This window comes from Bufo bufo, chromosome 7 (genome assembly GCF_905171765.1).
Source record: "Bufo bufo chromosome 7, aBufBuf1.1, whole genome shotgun sequence".
Lineage (NCBI taxonomy): Eukaryota > Metazoa > Chordata > Amphibia > Anura > Bufonidae > Bufo > Bufo bufo.
Genome location: NC_053395.1, coordinates 145,063,497 through 145,086,378, shown reverse-complemented (window position 1 = coordinate 145,086,378; position 22,882 = coordinate 145,063,497). Strand labels below are relative to the sequence as shown.

Here is a 22,882-nt window from a genome sequence, read left to right as displayed (position 1 = left end):
AGGGTTTTTCCACCAAGTATTAAGTCTTTTTTTGTTAGAGGGTTCAAATACTTATTTCACTCAATGAAATGCAAATCAGTTGCTATCTTTTATTTAAAGTTATTTTTTCGATTTTCCTTTTGATGTGCTATCTGCCACTGTTACAATAAACCTACCATTGAAATGATACTGTTCTGAGACTTTTCATTTCTTTGTCATTGGACAAACTTACAAAATCAGTGAGGGGTCAAATAATTATTTCCCCCACTGTATATGTGAGATAACATTAAGTGGTCTTGCTATGCAAGAACACTTAATTAATCCCATAATTTCAAATGACCAAAATTATTATTACAACAGTATATGTTACAGTTTATTTATTGTAACTACCGGTAAGTCTAAGGGCTCTTTCACACTTGCGTTGTTGTGTTCCGGCATAGAGTTCCGTCGTCGGGGCTCTATGCCGGAAGAATCCTGATCAGGATTATCCTAATGCATTCTGAATGGAGAGAAATCCGTTCAGGATGCATCAGGATGCATCAGGATGTCTTCAGTTCCGGAACGGAACGTTTTTTGGCCGGAGAAAATACCGCAGCATGCTGCGCTTTTTGCTCCGGCCAAAAATCCGGAACACTTGCCGCAAGGCCGGATCCGGAATTAATGCCCATTGAAAGGCATTGATCCGGATCCGGCCTTAAGCTAAACGTCGTTTCGGCGCATTGCCGCATCCGACATTTAGCTTTTTCAGAGTGGTTACCATGGCTGCCGGGACGCTAAAGTCCTGGCAGCCATGGTAAAGTGTAGTGGGGAGCGGGGGAGCAGTATACTTACCGTCCGTGCGGCTCCCCGGGCGCTCCAGAGTGACGTCAGGGCGCCCCAAGCTCATGGATCATGTGATCACATGGATCACGTCATCCATGCGCATGGGGCGCTCTGACGTCATTCTGGAGCGCCCGGCGAGCCGCACGGACTGTAAGTATACCGCTCCCCCGCTCCCCACTACTACTATGGCAACCAGGACTTTAATAGCGTCCTGGGTGCCATAGTAACACTGAAAGCATTTTGAAGACGGTTCCGTCTTCAAATGCTTTCAGTACACTTGTGTTTTTCCGGATCCGGAGTGTAATTCCGGCAAGTGGAGTACACGCCGGATGCGGACAACGCAAGTGTGAAAGAGGCCTAAGTATCGTAACTATGCGCAGATTTCATACAAGTAACCAGCGCATGCGCACTGCATATCTTTGTGCCTCTGCCCACGGTGGGCAGAACACAGGGCATGCCCAGGCTTGGCAGTGATGTGCGAAGGGCTGTAGGGAAATATGTGTCATAGAGACACAGGGCTGGCCAGAGCTTAATGAAGGGGGGGGGGGGATCTAGGCGCAAGTAAGGCAGTGCAACCTGGGCACTTTCAGCAAATTGTCCGCCCCTGGGCACTTGCGATGGCTAATTAGCATATAATATTTGGGCGATCTGGAGGATCTAAAAACTAAACGTAGGTAACATCTATGTCATGTCTTTGTGCCCTGTTGAACTATGTTCAATGAACTATGATCAGTTTAAAATTAGTCAGGTTGGTGACAGACTCCCTTTAACCACCTCCGGACCGCCTAACGCAGGATCGCGTTCCGGAGGTGGCAGCCCTGCGCAGAGTCACGCATATATGCGTCATCTCGCGATGGCCGAGATTTCCTGTGAACGCGCGCACACAGGCGCGCGCTCACAGGAACGGAAGGTAAGAGAGTTGATCTCCAGCCTGCCAGCGGCGATCGTTCGCTGGCAGGCTGGAGATGTGTTTTTTTTAACCCCTAACAGGTATATTAGACGCTGTTTTGATAACAGCAGCTAATATACCTGCTACCTGGTCCTCTGGTGGTCCCCTTTGTTTGGATCGACCACCAGAGGACACAGGTAGCTCAGTAAAGTAGCACCAAGCACCACTACACTACACCCCCCACCCCGTCACTTATTAACCCCTTATTAGCCCCTGATCACCCCTGATCACCCCATATAGACTCCCTGATCACCCCCCTGTCATTGATTACCCCCCTGTAAAGCTCCATTCAGACGTCCGCATGATTTTTACGGAACCACTGATAGATGGATCGGATCCGCAAAACGCATCCGGACGTCTGAATGAAGCCTTACAGGGGCGTGATCAATGACTGTGGTGATCACCCCATATAGACTCCCTGATCACCCCCCTGTCATTGATTACCCCCCTGTCATTGATTACCCCCCTGTAAAGCTCCATTCAGATGTCCGCATGATTTTTACGGATGCACTGATAGATGGATCGGATCCGCAAAACGCATCCGGACGTCTGAATGAAGCCTTACAGGGGCATGATCAATGACTGTGGTGATCACCCCATATAGACTCCCTGATCACCCCCCTGTCATTGATTACCCCCATGTAAAGCTCCATTCAGATGTCCGCATGATTTTTACGTATGCACTGATAGATGGATCCGATCCGCAAAACGCATCCGGACGTCTGAATGAAGCCTTACAGGGGCATGATCAATGACTGTGGTGATCACCCCATATAGACTCCCTGATCACCCCCCTGTCATTGATTACCCCCCTGTAATGCTCCATTCAGATGTCCGCATGATTTTTACGGATGCACTGATAGATGGATCGGATCCGCAAAATGCATACGGACGTCTGAATGAAGCCTTACAGGGGCGTGATCAATGACTGTGGTGATCACCCCATATAGACTCCCTGATCACCCCCCTGTAAAGCTCCATTCAGATGTCCGCATGATTTTTACGGATGCACTGATAGATGGATCCGATCCGCAAAACGCATCCGGACGTCTGAATGAAGCCTTACAGGGGCATGATCAATGACTGTGGTGATCACCCCATATAGACTCCCTGATCACCCCCCTGTAAAGCTCCATTCAGATGTCCGCATGATTTTTACGGATGCACTGATAGATGGATCCGATCCGCAAAACGCATCCGGACGTCTGAATGAAGCCTTACAGGGGCATGATCAATCACTGTGGTGATCACCCCATATAGACTCCCTGATCACCCCCCTGTCATTGATTACCCCCCAGTAAAGCTCCATTCAGATGTCCGCATGATTTTTACGGATGCACTGATAGATGGATCGGATCCGCAAAACGCATCCGGACGTCTGAATGAAGCCTTACAGGGGCGTGATCAATGACTGTGGTGATCACCCCATATAGACTCCCTGATCACCCCCCCTGTAAAGCTCCATTCAGATGTCCGCATGATTTTTACGGATGCACTGATAGATGGATCCGATCCGCAAAACGCATCCGGACGTCTGAATGAAGCCTTACAGGGGCATGATCAATGACTGTGGTGATCACCCCATATAGACTCCCTGATCACCCCCCTGTCATTGATCACCCCCCTGTCATTGATCACCCCTCTGTAAGGCTCCATTCAGACATTTTTTTGGCCCAAGTTAGCGGAATTATTTTTTTTTTTTCTTACAAAGTCTCATATTCCACTAACTTGTGTCAAAAAATAAAATCTCACATGAACTCACCATACCTCTCACGGAATCCAAATGCGTAAAATTTTTTAGACATTTATATTCCAGACTTCTTCTCACGCTTTAGGGCCCCTAGAATGCCAGGGCAGTATAAATACCCCACATGTGACCCCATTTCGGAAAGAAGACACCCCCAGGTATTCCGTGAGGGGCATATTGAGTCCATGAAAGATTGAAATTTTTGTCCCAAGTTAGCGGAAAGGGAGACTTTGTGAGAAAAAAATTAAAAATATCAATTTCCGCTAACTTGTGCCAAAAAAAAAAAATTTCTATGAACTCGCCATGCCCCTCATTGAATACCTTGGGGTGTCTTATTTCCAAAATGGGGTCACATGTGGGGTATTTATACTGCCCTGGCATTCTAGGGGCCCCAAAGCGTGAGAAGAAGTCTGGTATCCAAATGTCTAAAAATGCCCTCCTAAAAGGAATTTGGGCACCTTTGCGCATCTAGGCTGCAAAAAAGTGTCACACATCTGGTATCGCCGTACTCAGGAGAAGTTGGGGAATGTGTTTTGGGGTGTAATTTTACATATACCCATGCTGGGTGAGAGAAATATCTTGGTCAAATGCCAACTTTGTATAAAAAAATGGGAAAAGTTGTCTTTTGCCAAGATATTTCTCTCACCCAGCAAGGGTATATGTAAAATGACACCCCAAAACACATTCCCCAACTTCTCCCGAGTACGGAGATACCACATGTGTGACACTTTTTTGCAGCCTAGGTGGGCAAAGGGGCCCATATTCCAAAGAGCACCTTTAGGATTTCACAGGTCATTTACCTACTTACCACACATTAGGGCCCCTGGAAAATGCCAGGGCAGTATAACTACCCCACAAGTGACCCCATTTTGGAAAGAAGACACCCCAAGGTATTCCGTGAGGGGCATGGCGAGTTCCTAGAATTTTTTATTTTTTGTCACAAGTTAGTGGAAAATGATGCTTTTTTTTTTTATTCTTTTTTTCATACAAAGTCTCATATTCCACTAACTTGTGACAAAAAATAATAACTTCCATGAACTCACTATGCCCATCAGCGAATACCTTGGGGTCTCTTCTTTCCAAAATGGGGTCACTTGTGGGGTAGTTATACTGCCCTGGCATTCTAGGGGCCCAAATGTGTGGTAAGGAGTTTGAAATCAAATTCTGTAAAAAATGACCTGTGAAATCCGAAAGGTGCTCTTTGGAATATGGGCCCCTTTGCCCACCTAGGCTGCAAAAAAGTGTCACACATCTGGTATCGCCGTACTCAGGAGAAGTTGGGGAATGTGTTTTGGGGTGTCATTTTACATATACCCATGCTGGGTGAGAGAAATATCTTGGCAAAAGACAACTTTTCCCATTTTTTTATACAAAGTTGGCATTTGACCAAGATATGCTTCAAAAACCATAGTTTGTAAACGCTATAACTTTTACCCAAACCATTTTTTTTTTTACCCAAACATTTTTTTTTTTATCAAAGACATGTAGAACTATAAATTTAGAGCAAAATTTCTATATGGATCTCGTTTTTTTTGCAAAATTTTACAACTGAAAGTGAAAAATGTCATTTTTTTGCAAAAAAATCGTTACATTTCGATTAATAACAAAAAAAGTAAAAATGTCAGCAGCAATAAAATACCACCAAATGAAAGGTCTATTAGTGAGAAGAAAAGGAGGTAAAATTCATTTGGGTGGTAAGTTGCATGACCGAGCAATAAACGGTGAAAGTAGTGTAGGTCAGAAGTGTAAAAAGTGGCCTGGTCTTTCAGGGTGTTTAAGCACTGGGGGCTGAAGTGGTTAAAGAGAAGGCGGCATAAGGTGGTAACAGACTTTGATTCCAGCTCTGTCACTTACTCGTTTTCTTGCAGTAGTTCTAATAAAATCAGTCTCCATTAGATACAGCCCAAGTTCTCATATTCATAAGTGGTGGGCTCCCTCCACCCTCCGGAGCTAGTTGAGAGCTTTCTCCCAATACTGTACATGGAGAGAAAGCTGTCCATCATCAGCAGAGGTGTGGGGGAGTCAGAGGGTCATGAACATCGAGGACTTCAGAGTAAAATGCAGATCACAGAAAGGACTTGGCGCTCATGCTGCACCTGAAACTGTGATTTTAGGAAAACTTCTCCAAGAACTACTCTAAGATGGCATATAATAAATGTAAAATTAGTAATAAAAAGCCTGTCTGAGTGTCAGTGCATGTGTTTCAGCTAGGGCACATAGCTTTAGAGTTCCAGTACAGAATCAGATTAATGTGTGAATGCATTCTTTGTGTAACATTTGTTGCATTTACCTGAATTCTAAGGTGTGGATTTTCTATTAAAATTCAGTTAACATGCTCCTTACCTGCATCTTTTTCAGTACCAGGTCTCCCAGGACTCTTCATAAATTCTGAATTATTTATAATCAAGCAGTAGCCTCGGTGTTTTCGATTCATTGGATACGTCTGGAAGATACAAAGAATAAAAAAAAACACTTTGCATACATAGTTTTATAATTTTTCCTAAACTTTCCACTAAGGCCTTATGCACACGACCATAGTTTCGGGCCGCATCAATTCTGTGGGGGGGCAGCAAAAGATGCAGACAGCACCGTTCTGTGGCCCCGCAAAAAAAAAAAAAGGATGCAGACATGCAGAAGGGAAAATGCGGGATGCACACGGCCGGTATCCATAATTTGCAGACCGCAAGAACAGATATAGTCGTGTGCAGGAGAACAGAGAACTAATCTACAAGAAATAAATGAATCAGTGAAAACTGGAGGATTCCTTTTTTTTTTTTTATTAAAGGGGTTGGCCACCCTAAGTATCAAAAATCCAAAGTGCCCCAGATAATAGCCAAAACTATGAAGTATTAATATCTAAAGCTAAATGTAATGGTTATATCTCATGTTTGTTCACCATAACATGCTTCCCTGGAGGAGCTCCTCAGACCGGCTGTGTGGGAGGAGCAGCTGTAAAGTGAAAGTAAAAATCCCAGCATGCACTGCAGCAAGTATCTTCAGACGAGCAGTGACATGACATCCACACCCACCTATGTTGCCATGGAGACAAGAGCCCCTCAGATAATATCAAAAACAACTGCTGTACAGACATAGCAATAGAAGGAACGCCCCAGTCCCAGCAGTAAGCTGCACAGACATAGCAATAGAAGGAGCGCCCCAGTCCCAGCAGTAAGCTGTACAGACATAGCAATAGAAGGAGCACCCCAGTCCCAGCAGTAAGCTGTACAGACATAGCAATAGAAGGAGCGCCCCAGTCCCAGCAGTAAGCAGACATAGCAATAGAAGGAGCGCCCCAGTCCCAGCAGTAAGCTGTACAGACATAGCAATAAAAGGAACGCCCCAGTCCAAGCAGTAAGCTGTACAGACATAGCAATAGAAGGAGCGCCCCAGTCCCAGCAGTAAGCTGTACAGACATAGCAATAGAAGGAACGCCCCAGTCCCAGCAGTAAGCTGTACAGACATAGCAATAGAAGGAGCGCCCCAGTCCCAGCAGTAAGCTGTACAGACATAGCAATAGAAGGAGCACCCCAGTCCCAGCAGTAAGCTGTACAGACATAGCAATAGAAGGAGCGCCCCAGTCCCAGCAGTAAGCTGTACAGACATAGCAATAGAAGGAGCGCCCCAGTCCCAGCAGTAAGCAGACATAGCAATAGAAGGAGCGCCCCAGTCCCAGCAGTAAGCAGACATAGCAATATAAGGAGCGCCCCAGTCCCAGCAGTAAGCTGTACAGACATAGCAATAGAAGGAGCGCCCCAGTCCCAGCAGTAAGCTGTACAGACATAGCAATAGAAGGAGCGCCCCAGTCCCAGCAGTAAGCTGTACAGACATAGCAATAGAAGGAATGCCCCAGTCCCAGCCGTAAGCTTTACAGACATAGCAATAGAAGAAACACCCCAGTCCCAGCAGTAAAGAGAGGCCCTTACCCGTCCCACAGATATGTTTCATAAATTTGCTGTGGGGCTCAGTCATTTCTAGTTGTGCCACTGGATGTAAGCCATGAACAGAATGAATATAGAGGAAGATTTATTATTTTCCTTGTTTCTGAAAAGTGGAGTTAAAAACTTGCACACTACGTGTTTGCGACTTTCTAACTGCTCCTTGAAAAAAAAAAAAAGGGCGTGACAATGGCAAGGAGCGGGCGTGAACTGTCGCCCCAACAAACAAATTTATGTTCATTTTCGCCAGTTTTCTGACTCAAATGAAGCCAGAAATCTATGGCTTTTTGAGCTGAGATTTTTGTTTAGGTGCACGGACTGCCGGAGGAGGGGGATTTATTAAGTGGGCGGACAGATCTTTGTTGCACAAGAACTCTGATGAATAAATTTGTGCAAATCGATCTGTTGACAGAGGAACATCCTGTCTATCATTACATAACTTGCTCCCAGCTGACAACCTAGAAATCATCTATGAATATATGGCTACCCTTCACCTGGGGAAAAAGTGGGAAAGAGTGTAGTCAAACATTACTATATACAATGTACAGGGACACACACATCAGTATATACAGTGTGCAGGGGGTCACACATCAGTATATACAGTGTGCAGGGGGTCACAGACCCCTATATACAGTGTGCAGGGGGTCACACATCAGTATGGGGGGGTCACATATCACTGTATACAGAGGGCCACACATCTCTATATACAGTGGTGGGGGTCACATATCACTGTATGCGGGGTGTTGCACATCACTATATACAGTGTGCAGGAAGGAGAGGGCTGCTATAACTGACCTCAGCCATACTGACAGCTCAGAACAGTGGCGGATTACAATAGGGGCGTTCGGGTTGGTAGTCCCGGGCCCAGCACCGTCATAGGCTTGAGGCCTATGCGGTAGTGAAATCCCGGCGCAGGCGGGCGTGATGACGTGTGCGCGCCTGCCTCAGTCATCCCGCCTTCCAATGCGAGCAAGTGCCTGGCCCTGGACATAGGTAAGTATTTAGCTTCTCTTTTTTTTTTTCTTTTTCTCTTTTTTTATTTCATGTGCCTACTTTAGGGGGACATGTGGGGTGGGGACACACAGGAGGGCATAATAGTGTAGAGGCATCAAGTACATCTGGGGGAAATTACTATATTGGGGCATATAACTATGTGGGGGAATTATTATGGAAGGATTACTATGTGGGTGCAAATTACCATGTGGGGCAGTGTGGGGGAAATTACTATATGGGGAAGTGTGGGGGAAATTACTGTGTGGGGGAAGTGTGGGGGAAATTACTGTGTGGGGCAGTGTGGGGGAAATTACTATGTGGGGGAAGTGTGGGGGAAATTACTATGTGGGGGAAGTGTGGGGGAAATTACTGTGTGGGGCAGTGTGGGGGAAATTACTATGTGGGGGAAGTGTGGGGGAAATTACTGTGTGGGGCAGTGTGGGGGAAATTACTGTGTGGGGCAGTGTAGGGGAAATTACTGTGTGGGGGAAGTGTGGGGGAAATTACTGTGTGGGGCAGTGTGGGGGAAATTACTATGTGGGGGAAGTGTGGGGGAAATTACTATGTGGGGGAAGTGTGGGGGAAATTACTATGTGGGGGAAGTGTGGGGGAAATTACTGTGTGGGGCAGTGTAGGGGAAATTACTGTGTGGGGCAGTGTAGGGGAAATTACTGTGTGGGGGAAGTGTGGGGGGAATTACTATGTGGGGGGAAATTACTATATGGGGCAGTGTGGGGGAAATTACTCTGTGGGGGAAATTACTATGTGGGGGAAGTGTGGGGGAAATTACTATGTGGGGCAGTGTGGGGGAAATTACTATGTGGGGCAGTGTGGGGGAAATTACTATGTGGGGCAGTGTGGGGGAAATTACTATGTGGGGGAAATTACTGTGTGGGGGAAGTGTGGGAGGAATTACTATGTGGGGGGAAATTACTATATGGGGCAGTGTGAGGGCAAATTACTCTGTGGGGGAAATTACTATGTGGGGCAGTGTGGGGGAAATTACTATGTGGGGGAAGTGTGGGGGAAATTACTGTGTGGGGGAAGTGTGGGGGGAATTACTGTGTGGGGGGAAATTACTATATGGGGCAGTGTGGGGGAAATTACTCTGTGGGGGAAATTACTATGTGGGGCAGTGTGGGGGAAATTACTATGTGGGGCAGTGTGGGGGAAATTACTATGTGGGGGAAGTGTGGGGGAAATTACTGTGTGGGGGAAGTGTGGGGGGAATTACTATGTGGGGGGAAATTACTATATGGGGCAGTGTGGGGGAAATTACTCTGTGGGGGAAATTACTATGTGGGGCAGTGTGGGGGAAATTACTATGTGGGGCAGTGTGGGGGAAATTACTATGTGGGGCAGTGTGGGGGAAATTACTATGTGGGGCAGTGTGGGGGAAATTACTATGTGGGGCAGTGTGGGGGAAATTACTGTGTGGGGAAGTGTGGGGGAAATTACTATGTGGGGCAAATTACTGTGTGGGGGCAACTACTATATGGGGGCAGTTTGGGGGAAACTACTGTGTTGGGGCAGTGTGGGGGAAATTACTATGTGGGGCAAATTACTATATGGGGCAGTGTGAGGGCAAATTAGTATGTGGGGGCAGTGTGAGGGCAAATTACAGAAATTACTATTTGGGGGAAATTACAGTATGGTGGAAATTACTGTGTGGGGGCAAATTATTATATGGGGCAGTTTGGGGGAAATTACTGTGGGGGGAAATTACTATGGGGGATTACTATGTGGGGGCAGTGTGGGGAAAATTACTACCGTATATGGGGGCGTTGCTATTGGGGAGGCATGGTAGGGGCAATTCTATTATTTTGGGGGACACTATACAGGGAATATTGCCTGGAGCACAAATTTGTTACTGGGGGCACTCTAGAGGACATTATAGCTGCTGTGGACACTATAGGGACATTTGGGGTAATTTATCAAACTGGTGTAAAGTAGAACTGGCTTAGTTGCCCATAGCAGCCAATCAGGTTCCACCATTCATTTTTGACAGCTCTTTTAGAAATCCAGTTCTACTTTACACCAGTTTGATAAATGACCCCAATTATGTCTATTAGGGTCACTATTTTTTCAGCAGTATAGTACCTGGGGCATTAGGGGGCACAACGGGCACAGTATTGGGGGTGGCAACAGGATAACACTGTGGGGACACCAGAATGGGGAGGTTGATGGAAAAACAGAGAAATCTAACGTGTTACAAACTCTGTAGAGACGAGATGTGGCTGAAAGAATATGTAATGGCGGTCTGGAGGAGAAGAGGAAAGAGAAGGTCTAGATGTCCCTGGATGTAAGAGGTATGTGGTGCTGTATTCTCATTCATGTCTTTTATATTATAATTTTATGTATTTTAAATTTGTCAGTTTAGGACCCAGTTTGGGGTATTTTTTTTTTTTTTCCTGAAGATGTCATATGGGCTAGGAAGAGACTGTGGCGTTCACGAAGCACCGCAGCCTCTTCATAATAAAAAAAAACTAAACTAAAATGGAGGGAGGGGCCCAAGTTGGGTAGACAGCCCCAGGCCTATCATGCACTTAATCCGCCCCTGGCTCAGAAGGGGTTAAAGCTCCTGAACTGTTGGTCTGGCTGTAAGGCCCCCTGCACACGAACGTGTGCACCCCGTGGTCATGCAGCGGCCCGCAATGCACGAAGACAGTCCGTGGGGCAGCCGCAGCGGATCGCAGACCCATTCACTTTAATGGGTCTTCGATCCGGCCGTTCTGCAAAAAGATAGGACATGTTCTATTTTTTTGCGGAACGGAAGTACCGAATGAAACACCACGGAAGCACTCCGCAGGGTTCCGTTCCGCACCATTCCGCATCTCCGGATTTGCGGACCTATTCAAGTGATCGGGTCCGCATCCGTGATGCGGAATGCCTACGGAACAGCACCCGTGTATTGCGGATCCGCAAATGCGGTCCGCAATACGGCAACGGGAAGAACACGTTCGTGTGAAGGGGGCCTAATAAACATGTCTGTAATAAGATCACAGAGCAGAGGGGCCATAACCAGGACAGACACTTGAATTCCTCACAGTTAGGCCTCATGCACACGACCGTTGTGTGCATCCGTGGCCGTTGTGCTGTTTTCTGTTTTTTTTTTGCTGACCCATTGACTTTCAATGGGTCCGTGGAAAAATCGGAAAATGCACCGTTTTGCAGCCGAGACCGTGATCCGTGTATCCTGTCCGTCCAAAAAATAGGACCTGTCCTATTTTTTTGACGGACAACGGTTCACGGACCCATTGAAGTCAATGGGTCCGTGAAAGAACACGGATGCAAACAAGATTGGCATCCGTGTCCGTGATCCGTAGGTTACGTTAATACAGACGGATCCGAAGATCCGTCTGCATAAAAGCTTTTTCAGAGCTGAGTTTTCACTTAGTGAAAACTCAGAACCGACGGTATATTCTAACACAGAGGCATTCCCAAGGTGATGGGGATGCTTCAGGTTAGAATATACTAAAAGAACTGTGTACATAACTGCCCCCTGCTGCCTGGCAGGTGCTGCCAGGAAGCAGAGGGCAGCCCCCCCCCTGTAGTTAACACATTGGTGGCCAGTGCGGCCGGCCCCCCTCCCTCCCCTGTAGTTAACTCGTTGGTGGCCAGTGGGCCCCCCCCTCCCTCCCCTGTAGTTAACTAGTTGGTGGCCAGTGCGGCCGGCCCCCCTCCCTCCCCTGTAGTTAACTCGTTGGTGGCTAGTGGGCCCCCCCCCCCTCCCCTGTAGTTAACTCGTTGGTGGCCAGTGGGCCCTCTCCCCTCCCTCCCCCACCTAATTAAAATCTCCCCCCCTATCATTGGTGGCAGCAGAGAGTACCGATTGGAGTCCCAGTTTAATCGCTGGGGCTCCGATCGGTAACCATGGCAACCAGGACGCTACTGCAGTCCCGGTTGCCATGGTTACTTAGCAATTTGTAGAAGCATTATACTTACCTGCGATGTCTGCGTCCGGCCGGGAGCTCCTCCTACTGGTAAGTGACAGGTCTGTGCGGCGCATTGCTTAATGACCTGTCACTTACCAGTAGGAGGAGATCCCGGCCGGACGCAGACATCGCAGCTCGCAGTTAAGTATAATGCTTCTACAAATTGCTAAGTAACCATGGCAACCGGGACTGCAGTAGCGTCCTGGTTGCCATGGTTACCGATCGGAGCCCCAGCGATTAAACTGGGACTCCGATCGGTACTCTCCGCTGCCACCAATGATAGGGGGGGAGATTTTAATTAGGAGGGGGAGGGAGGGGAGAGGGCCCACTGGCCACCAACGAGTTAACTACAGGGGAGGAAGGGGGGGGGCCCACTGGCCACCAACGAGTTAACTACAGGGGAGGGAGGGGGGCCGGCCGCACTGGCCACCAACTAGTTAACTACAGGGGAGGGAGGGGGGGCCCACTGGCCACCAACGAGTTAACTACAGGAGAGGGAGGGGGGCCGGCCGCACTGGCCACCAATGTGTTAACTACAGGGGGAGGGGGGCTGCCCCCTGCTGCCTGGCAGCACCTGCCAGGCAGCAGGGGGCAGTCATGTACACAGTTCTATTACTATATTCTAACCTGAAGCGTCCCCATCACCATGGGAACGCCTCTGTGTTAGAATATACTGTCGGATTTGAGTTTCACGATCAAACTCATATCCGACAGTATATTCTAACATAGAGGCGTTCCCATGGTGATGGGGACGCTTCAAGTTAAAATATACCATCGGATTGGAGAAAACTCCGATCCTATGGTATATTAACTCCTGACTTTACATTGAAAGTCAATGGGGGACGGATCCGTTTGAAATTGCACCATATTGTGTCAATGTCAAACGGATCCGTCCCCATTGACTTGCATTGTAATTCAGGACGGATCCGTTTGGCTCCGCATGGCCAGGCGGACACCAAATGACTTTTTTTTTCATGTCCGTGGATCCTCCAAAAATCAAGGAAGACCCACGGACGAAAAAACGGTCACGGATCACGGAAAAACGGAACCCGTTTTTGCGGACCGCAAAAAAATACGGTCGTGTGCATGAGGCCTTATCAAGCCCTGATAACAGCTCAGGACAAGTCTGAAAAGCCTTTGCTAAGGACAGGATTTTTCTAACGGACTTGCTCAGTTCTGGGTACAACCTCTATCTCAAACTCAAGTACAAAGTATAATTTATGAATTCTTAATGTTTATCTAATCTGCGTGTATTACCTGCCAAGGAATACTGTAAGAATATGTTGTGGCAGTGGAGCTGCCAGAGGGTCATTAAAATGGTGTATCTCGCACAAAGGAAGCTGGGTGAGAACAAGAAAGGCTGGGAAATTAGGTTTATTTTCCACTGTCTGCAGCAGCTAAATGTGGGCTGAGCTCCTCAATCAGGGCTCCCAGTCTGGGGAAGGAGCAGGCTGTGTCAAGGCCTGTGGGAGCCGGGACCCTCTAACCCTGTGTACGGTAAGCACCGTGTTGGGTTTTGGGGAGCTGGGTGGTAGACCCAGATCCCGATAGAGAGGGAGAAATACTGTGTAGTCAGTGGCCAGAGGGCCAAGGATTTGTGATTATGATTTGTTTGGACTGCTGTTAAAGTGACGATAAAGCTGGTCGTGGACAGTTTGCACCCAAATCTGCAGTGTTGGAGTGGCTTCCTGAGGTGTGCCAACAATCTAAAGTGAGAAGAGGGCGATCCTGGAGAGCTAAATGACCCCGAGTTGTCACAATGTATACAATGAAACTTCTTCATTGAGGAAAAGGACCTGTGGTGACATCACTGCGCTCATCACATGATCCATCACCATGGTGATGGATCATGTGACAGACCATGTGATGAGAGTAGTGACGTCACCACAGGTCCTTTTCCTCCTGGACAGCAAAGAAGACAGAAGACAAGCAAGGCTGCACAAACAAGTGGATTAAGGTGAGTTTAATTATTTTTTTTTTTTTTTTAACCCCTCCAGCCCTATTTTACTAAGCATTCTGTATTAAGAATGCTATTATTTTCCCTTATAACCATGCTTATAAAGGGAAAATAATAAAATCTACACAACACCTAATCCAAACCCGCACTTCTGTGAAGAAGTCCGAGTTTGGGTACCAAACATGCCGATTTTTCTCACGCGCGTGCAAAACGCATTAAAATGTTTTGCACTCGCACATTTTCCCGCGACGCACCCGCATCCTATCCGGCCCAAATCCATGACGCCCGTGTGAAAGAGGCCCAACAGCTCACCGATATGTGCAGGACATCCTGCAGCCACATGTGTTACCTTTCATGGCAGAGCTTCCAACTGGCATTTTTCAGCAGGATAAGGGCCCATTCACACGTCCGTGTGTGTTTTGCGGATCCACAAAAACACGGACATCGGTGATGTTCGTTCCGCATTTTGCGGACCGCACATCACCGGCACTTAATAGAAAATGCCTATTCTTGTCCGCAATTGTTCTATTTTTGTTTTGTTCTATTTTTTCCGGGATCGGAATTGCGGACCCGGACCCATTCATAGAAATGAATGGTTCCGCAAAATGCGGAACGAAATTGTGGACGTGTGAATGGACCCTAATGCTCACTCGCACACAGCAAGGGTTTCCAGGAATGTCTCTGCCAGACTGCAACACTTCCTTAGCTGCCCAGTCACCAGATTTATCAGTAATCCAGCATTTCTAGGACCAGCTGGGACTCCAGCTTCAGCAAACCTACAAGGGTGCAGGATCTACAGGTACAGCTGTAACATCTGTGGGTAAATCTGCTGCAGGATACCATACAGAACCTGTATGCCTCCATGTCCAACTGTATCTCATATTGTATCCAGGCTAGAGGTGGCTCAACAGGGTCCTAGAGCAGAGATGGGCAAACTCGGCCCTCCAGCTGTTGTAAAACTACAAATCCCATCATTCCCAGTCTGCCTACAGCAGGGCATGATGGGATTTGTAGTTTTAAAACAGCTGGAGGGCCGAGTTTGCCCAACCCTGTCCTAGAGCCTCCTTTCAGTTGTATAGTTTTCCCCAATAAACTTATCCTTTTGCTCTAATATTGTAATCACTTACATGTGTCACCATTACATTCACACATAGGAAGTTTTGTTACATTCCAACAACTCCTGCGATATTTCTTTTTGTCAGTGAATGTTAGTAGACCATATGATTTAAACATACAAAATTATGTCAAAAACATCTATTTTATCGAATTACAGCCTTCTATTCTGCCCAGTTGCCAAGAAGGTTCCTCTCCTTCTAATCTCTATAGGCCATACTGACTGACAATCACTTAAAGGGGTTGTCCGGGTTCAGAGCTGAACCTGGACATATCCCCATTTTTACCCAGGCAGCCCCCTGACATAGCATCGGAGCATTTCATGCTCTGATGCTTTCTCTTGCCTGCGCTGTATAGCGCAGGGCAAGGGCTTGTTTGTTTATATTTAGTACACTGCCACCTAGCAGCATTGCTGGTGACGTTACCAGCCCTGATCGGGGCGGGCTTTAGCACTGCCCTAGCCGCTTTACAAGCTAGGGCAGCACTAAAGCCTGCCCATCAGAGCCGGACAAGTTGCACTTTCTAATGGCAACCATTTAATTTAATATTGGATAGAATGTAGTGGGAAGCTGGAAAGAAATTCCAAATGGCGTGGTATGGGGAAAAAAATGCAATTCCACCACAGTCTTAGGCCTCATGCACACGACCGTTTTTTTTTGCGGTCCGCAAAAACGGGTTCCGTTTTTTCCGTGATCTGTGACCGTTTTTTCGTCCGTGGGTCTTCCTTGATTTTTGGAGGATCCACGGACATGTACTTACAATGTAAGTCAATGTGGACGGATCCGTTTGACGTTGACACAATATGGTGCAATTGCAAACGGATCCGTCCCCCATTGACTTTCAATGTAAAGTCAGGAGTTAATATACCATAGGATCTGAGTTTTCTCCAATCCGATGGTATATTTTAACTTGAAGCGTCCCCATCACCATCGGAACGCCTCTATGTTAGAATATACCATCGGATTTGAGTTACATCGTGAAACTCATATCCGACAGTATATTCTAACACAGAGGCGTTCCCATGGTGATGGGGACGCCTAAAGTTAGAATATACTACGAACTGTGTACATGACTGCCCACCCGATCTCTTACAGGGGGCTGTGATCAGCACAATTAACCCCTCAGGTGCTGCACCTGAAGGGGTTAATTGTGCGTATCATAGCCCCCTGTAAGAGATCAGGGGCTGCCAGGCAGCAGACCCCCTCCCTCCCCAGTTTGAATATCATTGGTGGCCAGTGTGCGCCCCCCCCCCCCTCCCTCTATTGTATTTTCATTGGTGGCCAGTGTGCGCCCCCCCCCCCCCTATTGTATTAATATCATTGGTGGCCAGTGTGCGGGGGGCCGCACACTGTGCCACCAATGAAAATAATACAATAGAGGGAGGGAGGGGGGGCCGCACTGCCCACCAATGAAATTAAAACTGGGGAGGGAGGGGGGTGTGCCCCCTGCTGCTTGGCAGCCCCTGATCTCTTATAGGGGGCTATGATATGCACAATTAACCCCTCAGGTGCAGCACCTGAGGGGTTAATTGTGCAGATCACAGCCCCCTGTAAGAGATCGGGTGCTGCCAGGCAGCAGGGGGCAGTCATGTACACAGTTCGTAGTATATTCTAACTAGAAGCGTCCCCATCACTATTGAACGCCTTTGTGTTAGAATATACTGTCGGATATGAGTTTTCACGAAGTGAAAACTCAGCTCTGAAAAAGCTTTTATGCAGACGGATCTTTGGATCCGTCTGTATGAAAGTAACCTACGGCCACAGATGCGGATGCCAATCTTGTGTGCATCCGTGTTCTTTCACGGACCCATTGACTTGAATGGGTCCGTGAACCGTTGTCCGTCAAAAAAATAGGACAGGTCCTATTTTTTTGACGGACAGGAAACACGGACCACGGATGCGGCTGCAAAACGGTGCATTTTACGATTTTTCCATGGACCCATTGAAAGTCAATGGGTCCGCGAAAAAAAAAACGGAAAACGGCACAACGGCCACGGATGAGTTTTGTTTTCACAGCATTCACTATGCGTTAAAACTGACTTGTGCTCTTCATTATCCAGGTCAGTACGATTATGATGATACCACATATGTATAGTTTTAAGGCTACACGCACACGACCATATGTGTTTTGCAATCCGCAAATTGAGTATCCGCAAAAAAAAAAAAAAAAAAAACTGATGACATCCGTATGCCATTCTGTTTTTTTTTTTTTTTTTTTGTGGATCCATTGTAACAAGAATAGGATATGTTCTATTTTTTTTGCGGGGCTACGGAACGGAAATACTGATGTGGACAGCACATGGTGTGATGTCCGCATTTTTTGCGGACCCGATGAAATGAATGGGTCCGCATCCTATCCGCAAAAAAAAAAACGGAACGGACACGGAAACGAACAACGTCCGTGTGCATGTAGCCTAATATTGCAGAAATTTTTTTTTTTTTCTTTTCATCGCCATATTTAGACCCCCATAACTTTTTTGCAGTTATGTCTACAGAGATGTGTGAGGGCTAATTTTTTTATGGGACCATCGGAAGCTTTTGTTAATACCATTTTGGGGTGTGTATTTTTGATCACTTTTCAATTAATTTTTCGGGGAGTTAAAGTAATGAAAAAACTGCAAACCCGTCATTTTTTTAAATTTAATAGTACAGGCGACAATGCCCATGTTGATTTTTTTTATTGTTTGTTTAAGTATTTTGATTTTGGGGAAAGGAGGGTGATTAGAATTTTTATATATTATTATTTAATCAGTTTCTATGAGGAGGTAAGTTCTAGACTTGACAGCGGCGAATCAATGGATGTTGTATATCTGGATTTCTCCAAAGCATTTGACACTGTACCACATAAAAGGTTAGTATATAAAATGAGAATGCTCGGACTGGGAGAAAACGTCTGTAAGTGGGTAAGTAACTGGCTCAATGATAGAAAACAGAGGGTGGTTATTAACGGTACATACTCAGATTGGGTCACTGTCACTAGTGGGGTACCTCAGGGGTCAGTATTGGGCCCTATTCTCTTCAATATATTTATTAATGATCTTGTAGAAGGCTTGCATAGTAAAGTATCAATTTTCGCAGATGACACTAAACTGTGTAAAGTAATTTACACTGAAGAGGACAGTATACTACTACAGAGGGATCTGGATAGATTGGAGGCTTGGGCAGATAAGTGGCAGGTGAGGTTTAACACTGACAAATGTAAAGTTATGTACATGGGAAGGAATAATGCAAGTCACCCGTACATACTAAATGGTAAAACACTCGGTAACACTGACATGGAAAAGGACCTAGGAATTTTAATAAACAGCAAACTAAGCTGCAAAAACCAGTGTCAGGCAGCTGCTGCCAAGGCCAATAAGATAATGGGTTGCATCAAAAGGGGCATAGATGCCCGTGATAAGAACATAGTCCTACCACTTTACAAATCGCTAGTCAGACCACACATGGAGTACTGTGTACAGTTCTGGGCTCCTGTGAACAAGGCAGACATAGCAGAGCTAGAGAGGGTCCAGAGGAGGGCAACTAAAGTAATAACTGGAATGGGGCAACTACAGTACCCTGAAAGATTATCAAAATTTGGGTTATTCACTTTAGAAAAAAGACGACTGAGGGGAGATCTAATTAATATGTATAAATATATCAGGGGGCAGTACAGAGATCTATCCCATCATCTATTTATCCCCAGAACTGTAACTGTGATGAGGGGACATCCTCTGCGTCTGGAGGAAAGAAGGTTTGTACACAAACATAGAAAAGGATTCTTTACAGTAAGAGCAGTGAGACTATGGAACTCTCTGCCTGAGGAGGTGGTGATGGTGAGTACAATAAAGGAATTCAAGAGGGGCCTGGATGTATTTCTGGAGTGTAATAATATTACAGGATATAACTACTAGAGAGGGGTGTTTGATCCAGGGAGTTGGTCTGATTGCCTGATTGGAGTCGGGAAGGAATTTTTTATTCCCCTAAAGTGGGGAAAACCTCACAGGTTTTTTTTTTGCCTCCCTTTGGATCAACTTGCAGGATAACAGGCCGAACTGGATGGACAAATGTCTTTTTTCGGCCTTATGTACTATGTTACTATTATGCCAGTGTTAGGGTTTATTCACACATCCGTGTGTGTTTTGCGGATCCACGGATACGCAAAACATGGACAGCGGCAATGTGCTTTCCGCATTTTGCGGACCGCACATTGCCGGCACTAAGAGAATATGCCTGTTCTTGTCCGCTATTGCGGACAAGAATAGGACATGTTCTATTTTTTTCAGGATCGGAATTGCGGACCCGGAAGTGCGGGTTCACAATTCCGGATCGGGGCCGCACGTCGTGCGGCCCCATAGAAATGTATGGGTCCGCAATTCCATTCCGCAAAATGCGGAATGGAATTGGGGATGTGTGAATGGAGCCTTGTCCAATACATTCCAGAACTGTAAGGGTTACATAGCATCATAAATCAATATAATGCTATGTTCCCCCCGGCAGCGCTGGGAGGTCAGGCCGGGAGCTGCGTTGACACAGAAATTTGACAATGTGCCAGGTGTCTACTATCCAAAAATATATGGAGTTTAGGGCTAATACGAATTTTTTATTTTATATTTTAGGCTTATTTGGACATTTGTCCTGCCCACTAGAAGTGCAAAGTGTCCAAAAGCCCGAGCAGCAAAAGGGGTAAAGGGTTTCTACACATTGGATATACCACCGTGGCGGTTAGTAAATTTTCAAGTCATTAGTCAGAATATACTTTTGTCTCTCAAGTTTCTTTTACATGTTATGAGGAGAGTTAGATTTAGTAGTACCAGAACATCGTGTGTCTGAGTAACCTCTTGGTCCGACTCTCCGTTAAGACTGAGGTCAGACATGCGTTTTTCAGTGTTTTCATCCATTAGATCTGCAAAATAAATAAAGTAAAGCTTAATCAAAGTCCTAGATGTTTATAAAAAAAATAAAACAATTGACAATTATCACCTAGCTGCATGAGCAATGCAACACCATAAAAAGTCTGGGACTGAGGGAGACCACCGAATCCTGCACTTTGTTGTTTCCTTCAGTCTTGCAGATAGGGCTGCAACAAGTACTCGACTAAATCGAGTAATTCGACACAAAAAAATCCTCGATGCAGATTTGTTTGGGTCTCTGTGGTCACCCGCTGTGCTTGGAATACTCAACTTTTCAGCAGGGGCCCTCCGGACACTCCACAGCACGTTCATGGTCCCGCACCGCACTGACCTCCTGACGTACGCACGCCGTGACCTGATGCGCTGTGTGATGTCAGGCGCAGAGCAGCACTGAACGATGGAGTGTCGGCGGTGCCCCTGCTTGAAAGGTAAATTGGTGAAACCGAGGGGGTGGGGGCACGACTAAGGCCAGGCGCCCGGAGTGCACAGCGTCATAGCAACCAATGACACTGTGCACTCCAAGTGTCAGGAGGAGCAGGGCAGCAGAGACTATGGCACAAGGGGGGACAGATGATGGCACAAGGGTTGGGAGAGCTGATGGCATGGGGCGAGCTGATGGCACAAGGGGGGGGACAGATGATGGCACAAGGGGAGAGCTGATGGCTCTGGGGTGGGGGAGAGCTGATGGCTCTGGGGTGGGGGGGGGTCTGAGTTTTTATAAAGGAAAACAGTCTAATAAATTTTTTCTTATTATAATACTCAATCGCAAAAAATAATCGGTAGCATACTCTATTACTAAAATAATCATTTACTGCAGCCCTACTTGCAGACAATAAATGGAGCAGCAGAGAGCATGCTCCGCCATCTCTCCTCTTCTGTCAAGTGGTTAGAAATTCTATTTAGCCATTTCTTGTCCTTCCAGATAGTAAATAACTAAATGACACTTGGTTTTACATTTTTAAGCTCTGTTTTACAAATATACAGTTTAGCTGCTTACCGTATATACTCGAGTATAAGACGAGTTTTTTGGCACATATTTTTGTGCTCAAAAAGCCTCCTCGTCTTATACTCGAGTCTAGGTCTTAGCTCCGGTAATAGCAGGCAGTGCGGGGGGCGGCGCTCACTCACTGACGTCACGCGCCTGCGCCGCCTAGTGGGAGCAGGCGCGTGACGTCAGTGAGTGAGCGCCGCTCCCCGCACTGCCTGTATTACCGGAGCAAAGACAAAGTAAGATATCCACAGTTAAAGGTTACTGATTAGTTTAAATATACTGCTGTGAGCAACGGGGAGGGGGATCTGTGGATGGCACTGTAGGGGGATCTGTGGATGGCACTGTAGGGGGATCTGTGGATGGCACTGTAGGGGGATCTGTGGATGGCACTGTAGGGGGATCTGTGGATGGCAGTGCCATCCACAGATCCTCCTACAGTGCCATCCACAGATCCCCCCTCCCCTAAACAGTGCCATCATGGCACTGTTTAGGGGAGGGGGGATCTGTGGATGGCACTGTTTAGGGGGGGATCTGTGGATGGCACTGTTTAGGGGGGATCTGTGGATGGCACTGTTTAGGGGGGATCTGTGGATGGCACTGTTTAGGGGGGAGATCTGTGGATGGCACTGTTTAGGGGGGAGATCTGTGGATGGCACTGTTTAGGGGGGAGATCTGTGGATGGCACTGTTTAGGGGGGATCTGTTGATGGCACTGTTTAGGGGGGAGATCTGTGGATGGCTCCCTGTATTTAATGCAGAGTGTGTGTGTATATAATGCACACACTCTGCATTAAATACAGGGAGTCACCCTCTTGCAGATGTGTGTATATAATGTAGAGTGTGTGCATTATATACACATACACTCTGCATTGTAGCTGCATTTCCCACCCTAGTCTTATACTCGAGTCAATAATTTTTCCCATTTTTTTGGGGTAAAATTAGGGGCTCGGCTTATACTCGGGTCGGCTTATACTCGAGTATATACGGTAGTACGATGAGTTCATGGGACCTATAACATTGACCATACATTATGAATACCTAGCTGTAATAAAACACTGAACAATACAGAAATACTTCACACCGTTTATAATATAGTTTTGATACACAAAACTAGACACAATTTATTACATATTGCTTATACAGTATATCACTAATAGTTACGACTCCTTTAAAGGCAACATGTCACCTCTCCTGACATGCATTTCCCACATAATAAAAATTCTAGAGCATCTATTCTTATGACTCTATATTGTGCCATTCCACCATTATTTCTACTGGAAGTTTATGAATGAATGTTACAGTTTACGATTAAGGTCCAGATGGGTGCTACCATTTGGGGGCGTTCCAGCACATTCTGTCACTGGCAGCACTGATTGGATAATGTCACACTGTGCAGGGACACACCCCAACTGGTAGCACTCATCTGGACCTTTACTGCAGACTGCTGGCAATTTTACTTCATAAACTTCTAGAAGGTATAATAGAGGAACAGCACAATACAGAGTATACAGATATACCAGTGTCTACGATATACCGCGGTATTAAGAAACGGGTATATGGCGATATCACAG

General features: G+C 46.5%; 1 protein-coding gene across 1 annotated transcript in view; it reads right to left on the bottom strand.

Annotated features, from left to right (window-relative positions):
* Nucleotides 1-22,882, bottom strand: part of LOC121007625 (caspase-8-like) — a 92,909-nt gene that overhangs the window by 27,626 nt on the left and 42,401 nt on the right. Inside the window, 2 exon segments of the mRNA XM_040439681.1 lie at nucleotides 5,841-5,940; nucleotides 20,223-20,314. Coding sequence (XP_040295615.1) covers nucleotides 5,841-5,940; nucleotides 20,223-20,314 — 192 coding nt within the window.